This window comes from Podarcis melisellensis (assembly GCF_964234715.1).
Source record: "Podarcis melisellensis genome assembly, chromosome: 1".
Lineage (NCBI taxonomy): Eukaryota > Metazoa > Chordata > Lepidosauria > Squamata > Lacertidae > Podarcis > Podarcis melisellensis.
Window position 1 is genome coordinate 55,853,090 of NC_138528.1, and position 24,546 is coordinate 55,877,635.

General features: G+C 43.2%; 1 protein-coding gene across 2 annotated transcripts in view; it reads left to right on the forward strand.

The window, feature by feature from the left end:
• PAMR1 (peptidase domain containing associated with muscle regeneration 1) overlaps nt 1–24,546 on the forward strand; it is a 44,315-nt gene that overhangs the window by 12,396 nt on the left and 7,373 nt on the right. For both annotated transcript variants that reach the window (XM_081891495.1, XM_081891496.1), the window contains exons 3-7: nt 1,052–1,180; nt 6,450–6,564; nt 7,670–7,887; nt 10,881–10,988; nt 22,533–22,703. In XM_081891495.1, coding sequence (XP_081747621.1) covers nt 1,052–1,180; nt 6,450–6,564; nt 7,670–7,887; nt 10,881–10,988; nt 22,533–22,703 — 741 coding nt within the window. The remainder of the gene's footprint in view (nt 1–1,051; nt 1,181–6,449; nt 6,565–7,669; nt 7,888–10,880; nt 10,989–22,532; nt 22,704–24,546) is intronic.

Here is a 24,546-nt window from a genome sequence, read left to right on the forward strand (position 1 = left end):
TATATTTATATGCAATGCTTTTTCTGGGCGTACAGAGGGGTACGCATACCCCTAAACATTTTGTGAATCTAAGTTTGGCCTCTTTGAGTGGCAGTATTTCAATATGAGTAGGAAACTGAGAATACCCCTAAACATTTTTTATTTATTATTTTAGAAAAAAGCACTGTCTATATGGGTACCTACTGAGAAGATCCATTAAAAAGCAACTGTACCAAAAGAAATTATTGTGAAAATAAGAAATATTTGGGGGAGGGCAAATTTTGTCTTTTCTTAGAGCATCATATAACCATATAGTTCCTGCTACTTGACATTATCCCAAGGAAATAGTCAAATTCCCTAGATAGTGTTTAGTAAAGGAAGTATAGGCCAACAGCTTTGCCCAAGTCCTCCGGCTCCTCTATCTTGAAGCCAAGGAACTATAAGTAGATTTAGATATATTATACATTTCCAGCTACAATCTAACCAGGCTGCCAGTCTTTTTTATCACTTGTTCTGGCTGTCCAGAGCAAACACAGGATGTGACAGCTTGTATGCTGTAGTGTATTATCTCTGCCATTCACTTTCATTTGCTCCTTTGTAGCCCAATGTACATGCCCAGCAGTTTCAATTCGTACTACATCTAAATTTTTTTAAGTGTTTGAAATTTGTGCAGTGTTGTATTTTTGATATAAAAGCCAGGTGTGTTTGAGATTCCAACTGTTCTGTGAGACTGAGATACAGATTATGAATATTCAAACACAGTTCTAAATGTTCAGAGATATTGGGCAGTATTCAGTTAATTCTTGTGCTAGAATAAAGGGATTTCCCTCTCCTTTTCCCACATGCATCCTGCTGTGTCCCATAATCCACAATGAAGGCTTGGGGATAAGACCAGAACCGGTTTAGGCGGGTTCAGGGGGACACAAACAAATCACATATATGTGGTTCAGAGCACTTTCCAAACCAAGGTCTGTTCAATCAGACCAGAAATGTTCTCTGAATGTCATTCCCCATCCAGAAAAAAACTGAACATAGCCTTCCAGCCACCAGATGGTTTTTCTCTTCTTTTTAGGCTGTATGATTTTTGAAAACTGTAAGTCCTGTCGCAATGGATCCTGGGGAGGAACGCTAGACAACTTCTACATCAAGGGCATCTACTGCGCAGAATGCAGAGCAGGCTGGTATGGAGGAGATTGCATGAGTGAGTATTGTTAAGAGACATGTTCCCCAATAGGGGAAAGGGTACTGCTTCAAATATGGCGGAGGGAAGACTGAATACAGTGGAAATCAAGGAGATGCATGGCTAGGTCCAAAGAGCTACTTATCCAGGACAGGATGCAGATCCTTGCCATGGCCGACACAGTTCAGAATATTGGATAAGGGGGGAGCCATGAAATGGGTGATGCAACAATTTAGTTGAATCCCACCTGCAACAATTCAACAAATAATCCAGTTTAGTTATATGAATATTGCAACATTTAAGGTCACAGCAAAGCAAGCCACCAATATAAAACAGTTAATGGCAAATGCAATAAACATTCCATTGCAACCATGTGTCAAAAACCAGTAGTCACTGCCTGGCAGTACTTTACTTGTTTGTATCATATTTGCAGGAAATGACACAATGTGGAATAGAGGTTGTGAGGGGTCAAGTTCTTTAAATATCTCCAAGGCTATAGGGGAGACTAGGTAACCTTGCTTTTTAAAAAAAGGATTTCCAGTGTACAAATTACTGTAGTACCTCAATCTATCCAGAAGGTGGTGCTCAGCAGCTCTTCCATGAAAAAGGCATTATTAATATATAAAAAGAGTGATTCCTTTCCACCCAGGCATATTCACTATTATGGATTAATGGGGAAACTCATCATTAAGCTAAATGTATGAGGAAACAAAACATGACAGTGTTTGTTTTTTTAATTTAGAGAAAAGGTGAGTAAGAGGTGACATGATAGAAGAGTATAATATTATGCATGCAGTGGAGAAAGGTTTTTCTCCCTGCCTCCCGTAACACCAGAACTCATGGAGTTCTCATGAAGTTGAATATTGGAAGACTCTGGACAAGCAATAGAAAGCCCTTCTTCACACAGCGCACAGCTAAACTGTGGGGTTTGCTGCCACAAGAGGCAGTGATGGCCATCAACTATGTGCCAAGCTCATAATGCGGCAGCTAGACTGGTGACTGGGAGCGGCCACCGAGACAACATAACACCAGTCCTGAAAGACCTACATTGGCTTCCAGTACATTTCTGAACACAATTCAAAGTGTTGGTGCTGACCTTTAAAGCCCTAAACAGCCTCAGCCCAGTATACCTGAAGGAGCGTCTTCACCCCCATCGTTCATCCCAGACACTGTGGTCCAGCGCCGAGGGCCTTCTGGCAGTTCCCCCCCTGCAAGAAGAGAGGTTGCAGGGAACCAGGCAGAGGGCCTTCTTGGTAGTGGCACCCGCTCTGTGGAACGCCCTCCCATCAGATGTCAAGGAAATAAACTACCTGACTGTTAGAAGACATCTGAAGGCAGCCCTGTTTAGGGAAGTTTTTAATGTTTGGTGTTTTAATATTCTGTTGGGAGCCGCCCAGAGTGGCTGGGGAAACCCAGCCAGGGGTGTGTGTGTGTGTTTCTCCTCCTCCTCCTTCTTCTTCCACCAGTATTTGTTTGTGATGTGTGCTTTGCTGCAGTTTTTTATGAGTTTCACAGCCTGAGTGTAGTTCACACCACATTAATGGACATCCAGCTTTTGCGGACATAGCAGTCTGTGTTGGTTAGCACAGTGGTACCTCGGGTTAAGAACTTAATTTATTCTGGAGGTCCGTTCTTAACCTGAAACTGTTCATAACCTGAAGCTCCACTTTAGCTGCTGCCGCCACACTGCCGCCGCCCGATTTCTGTTCTCATCCTGAAGCAAAGTTCTTAACCCGAGGTACTATTTCTGGGTTAGCGGAGTCTGTAACCCGAGGTACCACTGAAGTGGCTATGGCTGAAACGGGGACAGGGGGAGAGAGAAGCAGAGTTCTTAGAAATATGAGTGAAATTCAGTGTAGCAATATATGGGGGTATGTGCACAGGGAACAAGTTCTGCTTGTGCAACAGGACTTTCCCTGCTCCTACCTCTGTGCACCTATTATTATTATTATTATTATTATTATTATTATTATTATTATTTCATTGAATTTATATGCCGCCCTATACCCACAGGCATCAGGGCAGGTAAATCTCTTCTGTGGGTTCCCTCCAACCTCCCAGAACAGATTTAGGGATATTTAGGGAGCATGGGTGGTTGGGCCTCAGCTCTGGGCCAATGGTCACAGATGGAGTTGTAGTTCAGCACTATCTAGAAGGGCTGTAGCTCAGTGATAGAGTATCTGCTTTGCAGTTTAATCCCCAGCATCTGCAGGCAGGGCTGGGAAAGGTTTTCTGTCTGAAACGCCAGAGAGCCAGTGCTAGTCATTGTAGGCAAGACAGTGTCTACAGCTGGATCAGCAGTCTGCATAAGGCAGCATTTTATGTTCCTCACAACAGTGTAGAGAGCATGACAGATTCTAATTAAACATCAAGAAGAACTTTTTTACGGTAAGGGCTGTTCGAACAGACTCCCTAAGGAGGTTGTGGACTCTCCTTCCTTGGTGGTTTTTAAGCAGAGGTTGGATGGCCATCTGTCATGGATGCTTTAGTTGAGATTCCTGCATTGCAGGGGGTTAAACTAGATGATATGTGGCGTCCCTTCCAACTCTGATTCCATTCTTTAAGTATGCATAGGGGCACCCTGAATGACACCAGGCAATAGACTGGGTGAGACTTGGCTCTGGACCCATCAAAAGTGGGAGAAAACCATGGGCAGTCTGATTGGCTTACATATTCTATGTAAGACTATACAAATGAATCAGATGCATATGGTCTGGTGGAAGAGCAAAGTCCTAGTGGACATAGTTGGACATAGTGGAAAATAAGACATATTTACCTCTTAACAAGAGTTCCCATATAGACGTAGAGGATAATACACATTATTATAGGGTTGGTTTTTTTAAGTCACCTAAGTCATTTTGAGGCAGTGGACCCCATAAATTATTTATGGATTGTGTGAAGTAATAATACCCACCACCCCTATTGATATCTATCTGCCCATGAATTTTCTCAGGTGACCTTAAATAAACATAGAATGTAAATTACAATTATTGAAAGGAATAAACGATCATATTCTCTCTCTCTCTCTCTCTCTCTCTCTCTCTCTCTCTCTCTCTCTCTCTCTCTCTCTCTCTCTTGCCTCAAGCAAGAATTTTTGTGTGTCCCAGAAAACAGTTTTCCCTCCTTTTCAGATGGCACTGTGGTGCTGACAGTCTTCCAAAATGGATTCTTTTCTCACTCTTCCCTCCCTCTCTGCTCCTCAGAAGCAAGGAAGTATTTGCCAGGATTTGCCATTGTGGGTGTAAATTATTCTTGAGAACTTTCCAGGTCTTTCTCTTCTTCTTCAGGCTTCGGCAAGAGAGAAAAGATCCTTTTGAGTGGAAATGGTGGAGCTGGCTGCTCAATCGTTTGTTGAGAGAGAGGTGGCAGGGCATTACATAAACCTCTCCTGAGAGAGCTTGAGATGGCGGAGGGAAATGGAAGATCCACATCTCACCACAGCTATGCTTCATGCAAAAGTTTGTGGCAAATATGAGCCTGTTTCTTTGGGGCCACCCTTTGAATGGCTCTCTCTTTAGCCTCTGGACCACCTGCTTTGTTGGCCAGTCCTATTTCCTTGGCAGGAATTTCTGCAAGTTCAGACCGTAATGTTCTCCCGAGAAAGGTGCACTCAGTATTCCCGGCACGCCAACATCTCTTTGCACCAGTTCTTTCTCGTCAAAAGGCAAGAGCAACAAAGGCAACTCAAAAGCCCCCTTGTAACTAAAGGGGAATGTTCTCTGAGGTGATTCAAGGACCTTGTCAATCCTTCTGAAGAAGGTTTCCTGCAGCTTTGTCTCAGGTTGTTTTGAGGTAGGAGCCAGCAACAGGGCAAGGTTTCCTCTCTCCACTGTGGGAAGCTGCATTATCATGTACGTTGCGGCAGATCCTGGCATATCCCAATAGCATCTTAATGACAGCCATGGGGGCAAAGTAATTAATTCTCCAGCCTTTCACACCAGGAACCAACAAGCCCTGGTGTGGAACGAAACACTTATGATGAACCCTTCCGAGCTTGTTTTCCGTTTCATCAGAGTGCACTTAATTGAGGGTAATTGAGGGTAGACTGACAAAAGGAGATTTTTTTCTTTTATTAGAACGGACAAGTCTTAACACTGTAGAGTCTTGCAGGAAAGAGGAAATATCATGCTACGGCACATGGCATGTTGCTGGATGTGACAAAGCTGGACCATTCATGGGCTGAGCTTTTTCAGGCCACTGCTCATCTCCCGCACACATGGGAAATATAGTGAGCCTGCCTACAACCCTATAAACTGTGGTTTGTTCAGATCTCCCTTGCAATATCTTCTCTGAACACATAGAACATGGGTAGGCAAACTAAGGCCCAGGGGCAGGATCCAGCCCAGTCGCCTTCTAAATCCAGCCCATGGATGGTCCGGGAATCAGCATGTTTTTACATGAGTAGAATGTGTCCTTTTATTTAAAATGCATCTCTGGGTTATTTGTGGGGCATAGGAATTCGTTCATCCCTCCCCCCAAAAAATATAGTCCTGCCCCCCATAAGGTCTGAGGGACAGTGGACCGGCCCCCTTGCTCAAAACGTTTGCTGACATAGAGGGTATGGAAATGGGGCGACTGAGCAAACCCTCTCCTTCTGTTCATCCAGGGAACACACAGATGAGAAGTTCTGAACAAATCTAATGTGTACTGATAGTTTACCTGAGTCTGAACCTATGGGGGTACAGTTGTGAGATTGTCCTGCCACACATCAAAGTCCCAATACTTGGGTGCATGCCAAATGTTTCTCCAGCAGCAACATGGAAGATGTTGTAGAGGCTAGTAATATGACTTTGATACCTGATACCTAGACATAAAGTCAAAATGGCAATGAATCCCACTATTTACCAATGGGGACAATCTGCCCAGGAAGCTGAAATAACCAGGAGCTGTGGAAGAGCACAACTGTATTCTATTAGCAACCAGTGCTAAAATAATAGATTTAAATTCTACCTTGGGCAATCGTTTTTGATTTCCCAGTGTAGTTTCCTATAAGTTAGGAGGTGGTGCAGACACCGCTTCTGACCCATCACATTGAGCAGAAGGCTCACCATCTATATATTGTGGCTGTCCAGGTGGGCATAGGAAGCTGCTTTTAACTCAGTCAGCTCAACAAGCTGTAGTTTCAGATCCTGGTTTGAACACACCTCAGTCTCACAGATTAGGACATATGAGCATATGAAGCTGCCTTATCTTGAGTTGCACCACTGGTCCATTCAGCTCTTGAGCTATTTCTGAGTCTGTGTTCCCTCACAGAGCCTAATATAAATCTTCTTCTTTCCCTGCCCTTCAGGATGTGGTCAGGTTCTGCAGGCTTCCAAGGGTCAGATCTTGTTGGAGAGTTATCCACTGAATGCCCGCTGTGAGTGGACTATTCATGCTAAACCTGGTTTTGTTGTTGAGTTAAGGTAGGTGGGAGATGCATTTCAGCATATAGATCCTTCTTTTCAAGTTTATGTACATATTTAAGGCGTGTTCAGCCATCAGGCTAGTATTTCAACCCTGGAACCTAGAGGGATTTCCAGTGGAGTTTTTCTGCTCCCCCAAACATTAACATTAATCATAATTAATGGACTAAAAATGGCTGTATTCAGTGCTATTTTTCTAGAAAAGTAGGTGTTGGAATGTCTCCCTCATTCTTTTAGAATGGCAATGGTGACTACCTGAGAGGTGCTGGAACTGAATTCCAGCTAGTTCCGGCTGGATAAATAAAACCCCGGCTGTATTTCTTTTTCTGTGCCAGAAATGATGCAGTGAGCATGCTGTTTGCATATGGTGTTATCTCCTCTTTAAGGAGATAAGTGATTCCCTGTGTCTGGCCCCAAGAAAACTTACCTGTGAAGAAGCAAAGAGGGAGGCAGCAACTGTGCGTCCTCTCAGAATCCTTTTCCCACTGAGGAATAGACTGGGGATTCAAGTCTCCGCATCTCCAGTAGGAATGTGATGCTATATCACTTGCGTGGGATGCATGAGGTCAGGGTCAGGTTGCATGGAAGATTGTGTCCACCTTGATCCTGCTGTTATGCGTCCCACCAGGAGCACTGGAGTTTATGAGCATTCCTGACTGAATGCTCAAAGCGTCACAATTTATCTCGGCCTTTAAAGGGTCCCACACAGGAGCATGGGGCAGAGTGAGTGGGAAACCTTACTGCAGCAGTGCAGAGGTTTTCAACTGTAGTGGTGTGGTTGATGGAGTGCAGCCACCCTCCCAACATTGGCATTGCTTGGATGGGGATAGGACAGGGCAGCGGCATAGCGTTGGGGCCACAGGACTGGTTACAAACTCAGCCCACCCAGAGGAGTGTCTGCTTACTTGCCTAAGTCATGTGGGAAGCCTTTGCCAGTAGCAAAGGCTATCTTTGAAGGCTATCTTGTGAAACTGAAGGTGTAAAGGAAGCGCTTTGGTGGGAGGCTTGTTTCTCTCATTTAGGAGCACAGAAGTAATTTAGAAATACAGACAAATTTTGGCATCTGAATTTGTCAAAAAAAACCTCCACCCCTTTTGTGTCCAAGGTTTGCTATGCTGAGTCTGGAGTTTGACTACATGTGCCAGTATGATTATGTGGAGATCCGAGATGGGGACAGCATTGATAGCAGGATAATTAAGCGTTTCTGTGGGAACGACAGGCCTCTCCCAATCCGAAGCACAGGGCCTTCTCTCCATGTTCTCTTCCATTCAGATGGTTCCAAGAACTTTGATGGGTTTCATGCCGTCTTTGAAGAAATTACAGGTAAGTAGGATGAAAAAGTATAAAATGCATGCCCAACAGCTACCTGGGTGAAAAGAAAAGTCTTGAGTTAATGAAGTAATTGTGTGGCTATAACCCTTGCAGTGGTTTAGCCACATGATTTGGAAGGAAAAAAATCCAATGAGTGTGAAATATGGTCCTGTTTCATTCTACTCGCTAGATTGCCCCTTGCTGTTCATGTGACTAATTTAGGGCTCATCCACGGTTACCTTTTGCCCTGTGCTTTCTAGGCACGGGTCTGTGCTTTTTATTTTGCCCTGCTGCTTTCCCTAGGAAAACCCAATATTTACTGTTGAATCGGAGTAAATGGCAATTTGGAGCAAAAGAAAAAGCATGCAGACATGGACCTGGAAAGCCCAGACCTGTGTCTAGAAATGTGGAGCAAAAGTAAGTGTGGATAAGCCCTTTCTGAATCCTTAGCTCTCCATATGTATGTAGCTGTAGAATCCTTTGAAAATTGGTCTCAGGAGTTAGAACCTTATTGCTATGGGGCCATAAAACAGTGAATTAACAAAGGGGGGATTAGATGATTCTGATTGCCTCTGAGATTTCTCCCCTCTATATATGGTGCATAAAGCTATGCCAGGCTGTTCCAAGTCCCTGTCCTCTTCCCCCCCCCCTTCCAGCTCTAAGGTTTGTGGGTCTGCTTGTCTGACCATTTCATTTCATGGAGGGGAAGGGTAGGTTGGAGGGAAATTGAGCCTGAGGAGTAGCTACTTGTCAAAGGGTGTGTCCAGACTTTGTGCAAGGGATTCAAGCACGTGCCGGAAATTTAGGTTGGCAGCATTGCAGTGGAACAAAGTGCTCTGTTGCCTTGGCAGAAGAAATCCACTTAAAAATAACAGACTTTCTGCGGTTAGGAAAGTAATGGGGAAATGCACTTTAAGGTATGGATGATTAATGGAGAGACACCAAAATATCCCACAAACAAATAGGATAACTACCTCATAAACCAATCAAAAAGGATGCTCAATAAAGACCAGACATAGTCTACAGTGGCGTAGCGTGGGTTGTCAGCACCCGGGGCAAGGCAAGTAATTTGTGCCCCCTAACCCATGGATTTGCGCTCCCTAACCCGTGGATTTGCGCCCCTTAACCCTAACCCCCAGATGTTGCGCCCGGTGCGGCCGGCCCCCCCTGCACCCCCACGCTACGCCACTGATAGTCTAGCTTCCATATACGGTAAGCATTATGTGAGCAAATCAGGATGAATGTTCAATAAACAGGTCATCTTGAAGAGCCCAGAGACTAAGTTCTTGGTAAGGATCATAGAACTGTAGAGTTGGAATGTTGGATGTTAGAGTTGGAATGTTGCATATGGCTTTCACCATGGGCTTCTACCTTCCCAAGTCGGACTCTCAGTCCACTGGGGGTTATCACGTCAGACTGGACACCTTACTTACTGGTTGATCTTCTGTATCATGATTTCTCTTTTCGTTATTGCATGAAGTGCAAAGAGTACCATCACAGGAGTTGCTATAAGTAGCACTGTGTTAATTAAGCAGCCTATAAAAAAAGGAAAAAGGAAAAACAAGAGTCGGCTCTGTGAAATTGAACTTGGTGTGGGGTATGTTGCAGCAAGGCCTCCCACACTCATGGGACTAACGTATTCCATACGGGGCAGAATGAATGGATCTTGTTTCCTCCGCTCAGCGGGAGCCTTTTAGTATTCTGCTGCTGCCATCTACTTTTCTTTCCGCCCCATTTTTAGCAGCAATTATTTAGAGATTGGGTGGTTGCTACAGTGGTAATCTATGCAGAGTGGGATATGGAGGGCTTACAGTTTTTAGAAGGAAGCTTTATTGTGTGCCTTATTGTGAGTCTGTCCTGGCCTAATGTGCAGCTGAAATGAAAAGCTTTTAAAACGCTCTCTTTTGCAAGGCCGCTGACACTGTTTATGGGAAAGAATGTGATTTGCATGGGGAGTGAAGAGGCTTGGGGGGGGGGGACTGTGGGATGGAGACCTCTGGCAGCACAAATTTAACAAGATATAGCAGTGTGAAATCCTTCCCTGGACAAAAACCTCAAGGGGTAGCCGAGATCGGTGTAACAAGATGAACAGAGTTTCCTTGGCTGTCCTCCTGTTTATTGCTAAGAACAGGTTGTAGCACTTAAAGACTGTGCAGTGGCCCAGAAGGGATCAGGTGATATCCTTGGCTAGGACCACAATCCTAAGCATTCTTACCAGGAGTCCCATTGAAGTGAATGGAGCTAACATATGAGGGTTCATGTTTAGGATCGAGCTGCCTGAGGGTCTTTGCAACTAAGGAAAATAAAAAGGGGTGGTTTTATTAATCATTGCAGAAACTATAAAGTATGCTGTTATATAGTTTCATTTGGGGAGATTTGTTTTTCAACTTTTGGCACTTCTGTTGCTGGGAACTGCCTGCTTACATCAGCTTCATTAAGCCCCTGCTCACATCTCTCGCTGCCCATGTAGATCTCTTCACTGACATTTCATAATCCTTTGGTCTCTGCAGGGTCTTCTGCTGTAATTGCAACTCTGTGGGTTGTACAGTTTTCCTTCTCCATGGCTTCTTTCCTGCCCATTTATTTCTAGTCTTCCGAAATCATAATGGGTCAAGTCTTGGCTGTGTCCTACGTTCCTTGGGGGCCAGGTGGCAAAGGAAGTTCAGGGGATCTATATGAAAACCACAGGGGTGTCTATTGCGCTTTTTTAGTTCCGGGTTTAGATTATTTGCGAAGATAAGGCCACTCTGCCTATGCCCTGTCTTTGAGAAAAATATTGTTCACCATGAAGAATAAGGCTTAGTCAGGTCAGAAGTTCTGGTAAATGGAAGAACTTTTAAAATGATTTTCTTCACAGCACAGGTCTGTATTACCACTTAAAAACAGGAACATTCACTGAAAATACGTTCTCTTACAAAAGTTTTTCACACCGGGATGGCTGTGCATATAAGAGATGAAAGAGGTGAAGGAAGCTGTTTTATGGTCCTCCTTATACTTTTTTCCAGCTTGTTCTTCCTCTCCATGCCTGAATGATGGAACCTGCATCCTAGATAAAATTGGTGGCTACAAATGTGCTTGCCTTGCTGGCTATACTGGGAACCGCTGTGAAAGCTGTGAGTACATACATCCCTATGCCTGTGAATGTGAATGTACATGAGCTTGATTTGAATTATTGTGTTTTCACTTAATGCTTAGCATTGCTATACAGAATATTTTGTTTGTTTGTTTGTTTAAAATTTATATCCTGCTCTTCTTCCCAAAGGAACACAGGCCAGCAGGCTGATGGAGTCTGATAACTGGCACACAATGGCTAATAATGATAATAACAATAACAAGAATAATGCTTTGGAAGGTGCTGAAGAAAGAATAGCCTGGTCCACACATAAAACTAAGCTATGGTTTACTTAACAAACCTCAATTTAAGCATGAGTTGTCCCACAGATGGCTTGCTTCTCCAAAGTTTGCCTTGTTTTCTAACTGCCCTTGCCTTGTACCTTTGTACTGTGGTGAACAACTGAGATGGGGTTGTCCAACAAACCATGCTTAAGCAAGAGTGCTTGATTAAAACAAACCAAAGTTTGTAAACTGCTGGGCAGGGTTCATACATAATGCTGAGTTGGGGTGGGGAAGCTTTTCTACCTGGTAGGCCAGTTCCCCCCACCCCCACCACCTGCAGCCCAATTTGTCAGGTGAGTGGGACCATCATTTTGTGCTCTTATCTGCTTTTCTGCTTTTAGATGTGACTGTCATTGTCCAGCCATTTTGTGAATGGGACCTATGACACCTTCTCAAAATTCCAGTTGTGCCAATAGGCCAAAAAGGTTGAAACCCTTGAAACAGGGTATAGCTATGCATTATTTTAAATAATACCATTCTCCATAAAGGAGTGCATTTTTAATGAAGAACATGAATACTTCATGACTTATACAAAAGAACATGGGGGGAGGGTAATATATTGATCATCCTGTTCTATAAGATGCTAAAAGACTTGAGGTGTGCCTCCCAGCTATCTAAATTCTAAAGATCTTAGAACAGGGGTCAGCAAACTTTTTCAGCAGGGGGCCGGTCCACTGTCCCTCAGACCTTGTGGGGGGCCAGACTACATTTTTTTTTGAGGGGGGGGAATGAACAAATTCCTATGCCCCACAGATAACCCAGAGATGCATTTTAAATAAAAACACACTTTCTACTCATGTAAAAACACCAGACAAGCCCCACATATAACCAAGATATACATTTTAAATAAAAGGACACATTCTACTCATGTAAAAACACGCTGATTCTCGGACTGTCCGCGGGCTGGATTTAGAAGGCGATTGGGCCAGATCCAGCCCCCGGGCTTTAGTTTGCCTACCCATGTCTTAGAATTATAGCAGTTTTTGTTAAAATTCACTCCTGGCACACATTTTAAAAATTTCCTTCGGTATTACCAAACAAAGCCTGAACATTTTTTTCCTGGGTAGTACATAGGTAAACAGTCCCAACTTTATTTTGATACATAGAGGAGAATCATGAACCTAAAATTATTTCTGTCTGCCTTAATGCTTTCAAAACTAAGCCAGGAACATTTTTATTCCATGTCTTTGAAAGAAGAGGATATACTGTAGCTTTTCTCTAGGCAGACCCTGCTGATATGAGAGACTGTTTCCTGACAGACAAAAAGAAGTGCTTTTGGAATGAGAAAATTGAGGGCAGAATCTTATATACTGACGATCCATTGGCTGAGGGGCTATAGGGTTTGCATGAAGCTCACTGTGCTTGCTGAACTGCTGTCCTGGCAGACATGCTGACAGAATGGCCCAGGATATGCTGGCAGAATCCTCTGCCAGTGAGAGGACTGAAATAGGGCACGGACATGAGGAGGACAGAGGCAACACAGAGGTGGTCATAGATATGTTGGATATTATATGCCTTCAGCCAAGTATTACACACCCAATTGATGGCACAACATTACACCAGCCCCATATTTGACCCAGGAATTTCCCCACCTACGAACTTCAGCTGGGGTGAAGGCCAGTAGGACAATGACTGCAAGGGAAGCCTTCTGGGATGCTGTCCCTTCAAGCAAAGTGGTTGAGTTGCAGTAGGTGGATTGGGTCCTGCTTCATAGGTCCTGCATTACCTCAGCAGATAGGGCTTCAGAATGCATAGGATACCTTTACAATATTACCCTAAATGGAAGAGTTCTCCTAGAGATCATACAACTGGAATGGCTTAACTTTGAATTGTTAATTTTCCAGTGCTATCATCCTGGTTGTGGATTTGAGGAATCAGGGAATTGTCTATCTTCCTACCACTTTTAGGTGTTATCTCCATCCTCTTTGTAATGCATATGCAATATTGGTTCACCCAGTGCTTTTTCTTAAAAAATGTTTAGGGGTACTCTCATTTTGACTCAAGTAAACCCCCATGTTATAGTTCAAATCGGGGAAATGAATACAGCAAATGGACAAAAGTACAAAGAACATGCATTACTCATATTGAAATACTACCCCTCAATGAGGCCAAACTTTCATAAGTAAAACACCACACATCCACATTCCACACTGCTTCACACATTAAACGCTCACTTCCGTCTGAGACTCAGGAAACACCGTGACAGGAACTGAGGCTGCCATCAGGGGTAGTGACAGAACTGATGATTCACCATGCTAGAGAAGAAGCTAAACATTTTAAAAAAAATTTCTTCTCCTGTTAGATTCACAAAATGTTTAGGGGTATGCGTACCCCTCCAGAAAAAAGCACTGGTTTCCCCTGATTCATCTCTGTGCTTACTAAACTTCTGTCAAATTAAATTGCATGAATAGTTAGCGTTAGGGACGGATTTCAATGAATTCTCCCCACCCCCTTATTCAAGTGATGCGCAGTCCTTTATTAATAGAGCAAATTGGATGGGGCTAATTTTCATCCTAATTAGCCCACCAGCCTCAATCCCTAGATGTAAAAGAAAACTATTAGAAGCTGCAGCTAGATCTCGTCTGTCTCCATTATCATTACATTATCATACAAAGCCAGGCAATGGGCTTTGTAATTTATAACTAAAGTGCACTAAACTGGTGCTTAAAGGGCTGCAACAACATGGAAAGTTGCTGGCATAGTTGGCTAGTGCAACCGTATGTGGACTGAGCAGCTGCAAATTCAAAACAGTTCTAAATATAAATTGGAAGAAGTGGTAAGGGGAGTGGTGAAGGGGAGCATCAGGTGGATGAGGTCCAAATTCTTTGCAGTGGGGAAGGAGCTGCAAATGCACATTAAATGTGTGTGTGGACAAGGCCTGTGTTGTTCTGCTCTTTGCTTGAACCCCTGCTGGACAGCCTGAGGAAGGATAAGAGTAGAGTACAGGACTGTTTGCCAAACTGACCATTAGGACCGCTCCACCCACAGATATATCAGCTGCACTGTGACTATTAACACGAACCCACCTGCCAGGCTCTCAAGCAAAAGTTGACTCCAGATCTAAGTTAGTCCCATTGATTTCAGTGTGTTTAAGTATGACAACGCGTGCATTCACACGGTAGTTTATTCCATTTTCCTGTTTTCCTAACTCTTAATTATCTTTTAGATTTCACTTGACATAAAAGCCACTTCTGGAAATATAGTGGAGGTTTAGCTTTCATTTCAAAGTTATTTACGAATGGATATTTTTTTTCTGGAAGCAAATAACACGGAAATGAGAGCTACATTTCCACTATATTCTGGTATATTTCCGGAAGTGCCTTTTTCTAACATTGGGAAAACAGCTGTGTATATGCAGCCGAAGTCTGAATCCAACCCAAAGTATTTTCGTAGCAATTTAACAAACTCCACCCACAGTCGGATTGGACACTTAGGCTGTAAGTAGCCAAAGTTTTGGAAAACTTTAGCATAAATGCTCTCTTCCCCCACCCCAGTGCTTTATTAACCCCTGTTATGTATATGTGGAATACAGTCCTATCCTTGCTCAGCCTCTCTTTGACCAGGCTAGAAATGGTTTTCCCTCCTCCCTTCCCTTTCAAGTTGTGTACTGTGTTCCTCTCAGGGGGTGCAGAGCATTCTGGCTCAGTGGGCCTCCCAGGGAATTGCTGGCCTTCTAAGCGAGGGACTCTGACCCCTTTTTGCTCTGAGACTTCCTGTCACCTTTGTCTGAAACAAAGCCCAGCAAGCTCAAGTCCTAGAGTAAATGCTGGGATCTTGTATTGAATGGGGAATTCATTGCTTAGATCCAACTTCCATTTCTTTACGGCTTCCCAGTCTCCCTTGCCAGCCGTTTGACACTTCTCCCGCATCCTAATGAAGGGTGCTCCTTTGAGCTAAACTGTGGCGTACTGTGCTATCACTAGCAGCTCCTCGATCGTTCCAGCATCACCCCCTTTTTTCCAGGATAGGCCTGTGAAAGTGCTCTCTTGGTCCTTCCCCTGTGCTTGACTCCTGCCCACTGCCATTGCTCAGCCACACACAAGGTTTTCAGAAAGACAGTTCTTCAGGGCTTCCTTGTCTTTGCCGACTGACTCATGTGTTTAAAAGGGACACCCTCTCAGCCTCTGGCAGCAGGAGAAGTAGAAACAGCTGCTCTCTGTAGGGTATTGAACATGGTTGTTGTTTTTGGTTTGTTTGTTTTAAAGAGAGAAATTAATCTTTACAGCCAGTATTGTGAGACTACTGCTATGATGTTGCTGCACTGATAAAGGGGAGATGTTCATGTGATTACCTGAAATGACTGAGTGCCAATATTGAACATGCCTTCCTAATATTGGACAGAGGAAAATCTTTTTGCTTGTTTGTTTGTTTAAAAAAATGAATAAGGCTGAAATCCTATACACACCTGGGAACAAGCCCTGTTGAAAGCAATGGGGTTTACTTCTGAAAAGATGTATATAGGATTAGACTGCAAGACTTACCTGAATGTAAACCTCAATGGGACTCACCTGAGCAGAAATGTGGTGCTGTGGGTTAAACCACAGAGCCTAGGACTTCCCAATAAGAAGGTCGGCGGTTCGAATCCCCGTGACGGGGTGAGCTCCCGTTGCTCAGTCCCTGCTCCTGCCAACCTAGCAGTTCAAAGGTAGGTCAAAGTGCAAGTAGATAAATAGGTACTGCTCCGGCGGGAAGGTAAACGGCGTTTCCGTGCGCTGCTCTGGTCGCCAGAAGCTGCTTAGTCATGCTGGCCACATGACCTGGAAGCTGTACACTGGCTCCCTCGGCCAATAAAGCGAGATGAGTACCGCAACCCCAGAGTTGGCCACGACTGGACCTAATGGTCAGGGATCCCTTTACCTTTATCTACAAACAGGATTGAGAAATAGGGAGCATTAAGTGCAAATTCAATACACACCACCTACCTGCTGACATCAATACACACCACCTACCTGCTGACATTTAAGTGGTGGCTGAGGGGTGCTTGCCCAGCTTTGGGAAGGAGGAAGGAGGACTCTAGGACCCTGTCAGAGCCCTCACACCTCCTTCTCAAAGCTGGACAAGCCTACCGGGGTCTGAGAAAGCACCCTCTCTTGTTGCACCAAATCCTCCTCTGTAGTGACTCCTGTCTGAAACTCTGGAGACCCATTGTCAGTCATTGCTGACAATATTGAGCATAGGTGCCAGCTCCCTGGGGCCCTGGGTGCCCAAGCACCCACAAAATTCCCCTTGAAGGGGCCAGGCATCCACAAATTTTGGTGCCAGGGCCATGCACTACATGGCACCCATGACCCTGTGCATCCACAGTCATGGAGCCAAGCTGGCACTCCTGATACTGAGTTAGATTGGCCAGTGGTCTGACTTGACTCAGTACAGTATATGACAACTTCCTATGTCCTGACTGCTGTCCTGAGACCAGTACCTCAAAGACCAAGCAGCGTGTAATGGAGGTCCTACTTAATCCCTTTCCTTTTGAGCTTCTCATCCATGAGCTGAGAACAAGGATGCGTGGACTCTGAAAATGACAGCCAAGGTTGTTCCTGAAATCTTTAGAGTGAAATAAAATTTGATGACCTCTTGGCATTGCAAAATGCAGCATAAGGTATATTGCTTAATATATCACATTGCAATCTGGGAGATGAATTTGTTGAAAAGGAAAGCAGGGCAGAATTACTGAAACTGTGGCAAATCATGCAGGCTGATGGAAATGTCATTAGGCAAACTCTCTCTCTCTCTCTCTCTCTCTCTCTCTGTGTGTGTGTGTGTGTGTGTGTGTGTGTGTGTGTGTGTTGGCGGTCAGGAAGGTTAGGCTCCAATTCTGTATTTGGAATTGCAGAACAATGCAGAGGGGAAAATTCAGCTTTCACAGCTCTGCTACTGACTCACCATGTCACCTTGAATTAAGGCATATGGTGTCTTCCCTCCACATCTTTGCATTATTTCTATTGTTGCTGTGATTATTAATGAACTTCAGCTGTTGGCTTAAATATTATTGGTAGGAAAAGGTACATACTTGTAGCAATTCTGTTGATGCCCCAACCAAGGAACTGGATCTGGCCGTGCTTATTCAGGTTATGTCCTGATTGGATTGTTGTAAGGGGCTCATGTCTTCAGAAGTGTCTGTTGCTTCCAAACAAAGCAGCCAAACTGCAGTCTGTCTAGTATGGGGTGTTTCAATAATGTCACCTCAGGGTTATTTCAGCTAGGGATGTTGCTCCCCTCTCCTAATCACTCCCCCCACCCTAAATCCTTTATACTAATGACAAATGCATTCTGCAAACGTGGATCATTGCACACCCAAAATGACACCACCTGTGCATCTCAGAGGGTTGATTTGATTTTATACTTGTATTCCGCTTTCCCAACAGCAGATGTTGAGCTCAAAGCAGCTTACAATAACCACAAGAGCTTTAAAACACACACATTGCAGTCACTTATAATATCAAACACAATAGGATTTGAAGCAAATAACAACTTCATCAAAACAATGAATACAATTCAATAAAGTCATAATAACTCATAGCATTGCCAGGATACTTCCTAATCACATGCAACCTTACTCCATAACAACAAAATATTGATTAGCTGTGATTGGGAGTGATTGGCAGGCTTGGGGAAAGCCTGATATTTGTAGATGTACCAAAACAAAGGGCAGAATACAGATTTGGTTTATTGTTATTTTATTATTATTTAAAGAAAATACCATCCTTTATTCAGCCCCACAATCTTCCTTTTAAGCAGCTATTTATTGTGGTGTTCCTATGTGCTTACCAAGAGATACCTTCTGGAACCTGTTCACAATATTAATGATAGAAGCATAGAGCGAGAAGGTGAAGTTTGATGGGGACGTTTCTAGTTTTCATTCAGCCCAGTCTTATATGCAAACCAGTTCAGTTCTATAATTAAATGGGTTAACCAAATAACCGGAAAGGTTGTATCCAAAGACACAGATTTCTAAGGGATTCGAACAATGCTGATAAAGATCAAGTGGCTAGTTGTAAGCAACAGCCTCCAAATTGCCTCCGGATGAATACACCCCAGTGGCTGACCCAAGCATACTTTCACATGGTTACTGTCTCATTCACAGACGCATGGAACTGGAAGACATTGGGGTGGGTTCCACTTGGCTGGAAGGGCATGAAAAGATTTTCATTGCTGCTGGGATTACATCAGTGCTTTATTCTGGTGATTCCTGGCTGTTGGGATAACTGCAGAAAAGGATGTTTTGCTCAAACCAGAACTCTAAATCCATGGATGAAAATATACTGTGAGGCTCGGTGATCACTACAAGATTCCCTTCCATGTTGTGTACGTGGCACGAGCAACAAATACTATCCAAGTGTGCATGAAGACAGACATTCAAAAGTGTGGTGGAAGTGCCTCGAACACACATTTGCCACATGTGGAAGCATTTGTTTTCTAGGCAGCCTTGCCCTATGCTTGTTCTAGAGCAGGCATAGGCAAACTCAGCCCTCCAGATGTTTCGGGACTACAACTCCCATGATCCCTAGCTAACAAGACCAGTGTTCAGGGATGATGGGAATTGTAGTCCCAAAACATCTGGAGGGCCGAGTTTGCCTATGCCTGTTCTAGAGAGACAGACTATCGCAAAATTTCCTGTGACTGGAAATTCCTACCTGGGTGTACAGTATTTATCCTTTGCTGCAGTCACAGAGTGATCAGATCAACTTTCTCGAGAATCAATTCTATGTTTTAAAAGATCATATTAATGCCTTGAAAATATCATGTGGATTTAGAGCAGAGTGCCCGGTTCTGTCATTCTGGGTGCTGCACCAAGGGGGCGCCACAGAGCATCACAGCTATGACATAGTGAATTGAGTAGAATGGGAGGCAAGAGGCGGGGGTGTCAAATTTTGGCCTTGCACAGTGCACCACTGAAATTTGAAAGACCAAGGTTTGCCCCTAAAAACATGAAAGCAATTTTATTTGGGATAGACAGAGCACTCTGTTTTTAATCCAAGTCACCCATTCTGTACATTCTATACCATTTCTGCATTTCTCTGTGAATATTTATAAGAAAAAAAACTTGCATTAGAATTCATATACAAATGCATGGTTTTAAACACACTTTCTCTCAAAATACACACTTGAAATTGCCTTATGATGAAATTTTTGAGCTGAGAGCAGTGCTACAACATTTGGAGAAGTGTAAAATCCCACAGATAGCTACATTCCAATCCATATTCCAATCTGATAGGCTTAGTTCAGGTCAATTCACACTGGACTTCACAAAGATCAGATTCTTTATAGTCTCTTGTGGGCCATATTTCAGTGGTATAGGTGGCAAATGTCAATATCTGTGGTCATACTGAAGACAAAGAATTATTATGTAGCTATGGGATATATTATGGATGAGATGTGGGTGGATGAGATTAACCTATGTATTATTTAGCAATGAATAATGGAGGGGAAAGAGACCAGAAAAAGAAAAGTAGGCTTTATTTATGCAGAGAAGTAATGGAACATGGGTAAAGAACAGTCAGGATTTAGAAAGGATTAATAGGGGAATGTTCAGCAGCAGAAGAAAGTGGTTTAAAATAGGTAATCTAATTTTTCTGTAACAAATTGAGTATAGAAGCTATTTCTAAATGGCAAATAATTCAAAGTTGAGGAATGTTGCCCATAAGTAATTGTGGAAGAAAGGAATGAAATTATTCTCTTGGTTATTAATAACGCAGAATACTTAACTTAAAAATTCAGATACTCTGTCTTCATTTATTCTAGACTGTCTTTGAGTTCTAGAAATACCCACAGAACATAAATATAACATAGAACATTAAATATAGTTCATTGTAAGAAAAAGAAATCAATGAATATCTGTAGGAAAAAAGGCAAGGATGGTATTAAATCTTATCACACACTCGTTGACTTGTACAGTTTTGAGACCCCCACATTTTCTGCCTTGGCACTCCTCCATCAATCAGGAAGAGGGCTGTATGGACTGACCAAAACAACTCTTTTGGCCCAGTCCCTAACCCCTTGTGAGCACAAAATGTTCATGACATGGGGCCTGAGAGATACAGCTTGGTTCCACATGTCTTACCGTGTTCCCTGGGAAGAGGGTTGGGAATTGTTGAGGACAATAGGGGTCTCCTAACAACTCCCAGCACCCTTAACAAACTACAGCTCCCAAAATTCTTTGGGAGAAGTTATGGCTGTTTAAAGTGTTATCATAGCACTTTAAATGTATGGCATGAATGTGGCCTGTGTAGGATCCACTGCCAATCAGAGAGGACCATGGAGGTCTAGATGGATAAACGGTCTAATAGCCTAGGAAAAGGCACCTTCCTTATGTTCCTATGCCATGTAGTGAAAATATAAAAATCGACATTGGCCAGAATGTTCTTCATTTACATTAATAATGCCTTCGTTTGTACTTAATGGTGGTTCTGTACGAAGCTGCTGCCTGAACTTCACCTAATTGGGTTTACTTTTGTTGCCTTTTCATTCTCCTGCAACACTGAAAACTTGTCTTTTAATCTGTATTACACAGGAAACTTCCTACCTGTGCTGAATATTTAGAAATAATGAAGGACTCTGGTGAGGAAGGTCTTGTATAGTTAAATGTTCCGCAAAATTTAACTGACTGCACCAGTGACACAGACATAGTATCACTTTTATTGCTTCCTGGGACTTATATGCTAGAAAGCATTAAAATAAGTCCCATTATTTTAATGTGGCAGTTAAGCATGCCCTCAATATTTTTCCCTTTGGAATTAATGGGACCTAAATGTGCTTGGTAGTGGTTGGATAGGACCATCCTTTTGGACAGGATTATTTCCATTCTTTTCTGAAAAATGATGATACAGTTGTAACTCTTTTGTGGCATGGGATAAGATGTCAGCCATCCAGGTCACTCTTTCATTGTTGAGAACCCCACACTTAGAGTTTGGTGGTGCTTCTAAAGGGATTTGAGTGTGACTTCTCCCATTTGGATCAGACCCCAGCAGAATATGGTCATTACAAGTGGAGATATGTACTGAATGTTCCACTATTCCATTCTCTCTCTGAAACCTCTTTCCAGCTAGAGTCACAGAGGCAGCTGCAAAGGTTAAATTGGCCTTGAAGGCGGGGGACACACTTAAAAGGCATTTTAAAAATATATCTTATAAAGGATCCTGTCCTTGGCTAAAACTCTATTGAATGCACAGTGGAATCTGAAGAGGGGAAAAATCAATCAGGTTCATGTACCCGACAGGCAACTATTCACACAATGAAAGAAAACTTTGCTATAAAGCACACAAGGTAGCAGCACTCATTTCAAAACCAGCTTCAGAGCTTTTTTTGCACAAAGCAGGAATGAGACAGAAAAAGGATCAAGCTGCAGAGAAACTGCAGGAAACGCTCTAGAGAAGGAAGGGGCTTACAATAGGTTACAAGACAGCATGTGTTGCCCCCATTTTACTGGGTGAAAAGGTCCTGAATGTGTTTGCTTTTTCATCAGGCAGAATGACAAGGCAGCCAATACGAACCTGAAAACTCTGATGGTAGCAAAGTCATAAAGCATACAGGGCTAGTCCAGGAACTTCTGGCATCTGATGGTCTTTATGGCTGTTGCTAATAAACATATGAAATGGCTGGCATTTGCTGCCCTTTGATGGTGACCCACCAACTGGGGCAGGTACCTTGTTCCTCTTCACTGGAGCATGGCCCTATGTAGCATTGTTACAAGTAGGCTTTTTACATCAGTATAACATGGCAACTAAGCCATAGTTTTTCCAAGGTTTGTCCTATTGTTGCAGTCATGGTTAAGGAGAGTCCTTGACCATGGTTCTGGGTTTGGACAACACACTAAGCCAAAACCATGGCTTAGCTGCCACACCTCAGTGACTTAAAGAGCCTGGGGTGGAGCAAAATTTCTGGGATTTCCTTGGGAGCCAGTGGTATCACGCTAACCCATGGTCTTGCTTAGTGTGTCGTGCGAACCTGGTCACAGGTAAGAAAACCTAAGGGCCTAGTGCTGCAAGTACTTGTATACTCATGCTTTAAGTCAAGTAACTAATTGGATTATTTAGGTGGTAGTATTGAAGATGAAAGATACATCAGGAATTTGGTAGATTGGAATGAAGTGTGTGCTTTTTATATTAAAAAGAATTATGTATAGCAGTCTCAATATTTTGATTTTTTTTGTCTCTGTATCTCTTCCTTCTTAATATTTTTATTACATTCTAAGTAAAGAATCAACTTAACACAGCCCTGTTTTTGTAATAAAGTGGATTTTTTTGAAATATCTGAACTGTCAGTGGTGATGTGTAGGACTCCAGGTGCTCCTGCTCATGGTTTTGTGGAAGGAGATGACTTTAAATACGGGTCCCAGGTTTACTTCAAATGCAACGCAGGTTACACATTGAAAGGCAGCCGTGTTGCTGACTGTCAGCTGGATGGGAGCTGGTCAAAACATCATTCTGAATGTGGTAAGGATGCTTTACATTTTTTATCAAGTTCCAACCATTATTCCATTATTATTTTCCTTTAAGACTAATTAACAGCAAAGTCAACACTGTTTTGAGGTTGACGAATTATTAGTGTGACATTCCTTCACATGGTCCCTCTTAATAAGAGGCCACCTCTTCAGAAGCCTCTATGTGCTTGTAGTGACTGTTGAGAATTCCATTCCACCTTAAGGAACAGGCATGGGATTGTTACATCTCACATGTCTGTTTACATTCCAGCACAGTATGCTGGGAACTTCCGTTTGTGTATAGCTTTTGCTTTAGCTGCTCTCTCTGAGATGACATGAGAGAGAGATGACATGTTTCTTTGTCCTGATTTATGTTTAATAAATCTGTAGCTGTAGAATGACTTCACAAGCCTCACACCTATTCTGTGTGTGCAGTACACTCTGCTAATAGCGTGCCCTGGCTTTTGAAGTCCAGGTCGCTTATTTACATCAGAGCACGGGCTGATGGATGGAGGCTTGCCAGCTGGCCTCCTGACCTTCTGTATGTCAACAGTGACTTCCAATTATTACAGCGAGTATGAGTGCCTGCTCCTGGCAGGCTTTTGCCTGTGCTCCTAAACATCTTGCTCCACTTGGCATCAGCTGCTCTTCCTTAAAGGAAGGACTTGCCCTTGGTAGAGATACAAGGAAACCATTTTCAATTTTTTGTATGTTGTGGCTGATGCTTTTCTCCTTCCCCACTGAGGGCAAAATTGGTATTTGCCAGAAACAAAAATGAAAACATTCCATCCAACTACTTCCTTGCTCTTTTTGGCAAGGGATTCTGGGTAAGGGTAAGGGTATTGTGAGGTCGCTTCTTCAAGCTTGGGACAAGGCTTAAACTGGACTGGGTCACTGCCGCCATGGACAGCTGTACTCTGGATCCCAAAAAGCCTAACAAATATACCAGTCCAAATGTACAGGTGCACAGCCCTTATTTGCTAACTTGGAATTCTGAAGTCAGAACTGTCTGCATTCCTTGGAACTGGCTGGAAAACAGCTGAAGTGCCATTTTGAATAGTTGGATACAAATCTGAGCCGCACATCTGGCAGGCCATTTTCAAGATTCTTCCAATATTCCATTTAAGTTTCATGATGGAAAATGCATACACTGACCATATTGTGTGTAGGTCAATCCCTGTTTCTCCATGCTCAGCAGGATATGCCATTATCCTGCCTCCTCTCCATCAGCCACCACCTTCCTCAAACTCTAGTAAGTCTCCCATTGCTTTTAAAGCACATTCCTCCAAGGCCACCAGCAGTTATATGGCACATCCCAAGGTGCCTGTGCGCAGTATAAAGAGCAATTTACTTCTTAATTCTTTCCTTTCCAAATCTCTCTTTATGAGAAGCTGCAGCCAGTGTATGCGGCACTGCCTTTGACATTTTAGGAGTCGCTGAAGCTCTGGGGCTATGGGCTTGAGTGCCAACCCAGAGAAATGAGAGCCCCACTGAGATAGTAATTGGGGAGCAGAGACAGGTGATAATGAACACGCCACATGCTAAGGCCAGAAAGAGCTCCAGTATATTCCTGTGCATAAAAAACAAGTTCATTGATCACATGGTAAGCACTCCTCTAAAAATGGATGGATTACTACCCAGTGTCAATTTTGCATGAGTTCATTAACAAGTCTGATCTGTTTCCACATTAATCTGCTATTATTATGGCCAGTCAAGCAGTAATAAATCAAACGGCAGTGTTGTTGCAAACTGTGCAATTTTGTGGATGAACTGTGGAAAGACAACTTCTATCCTTAGTTTTTGCAGTTTGATTTTTGGTTCACCACTTGCTGGATGCAACTATGGAATGCAATGGT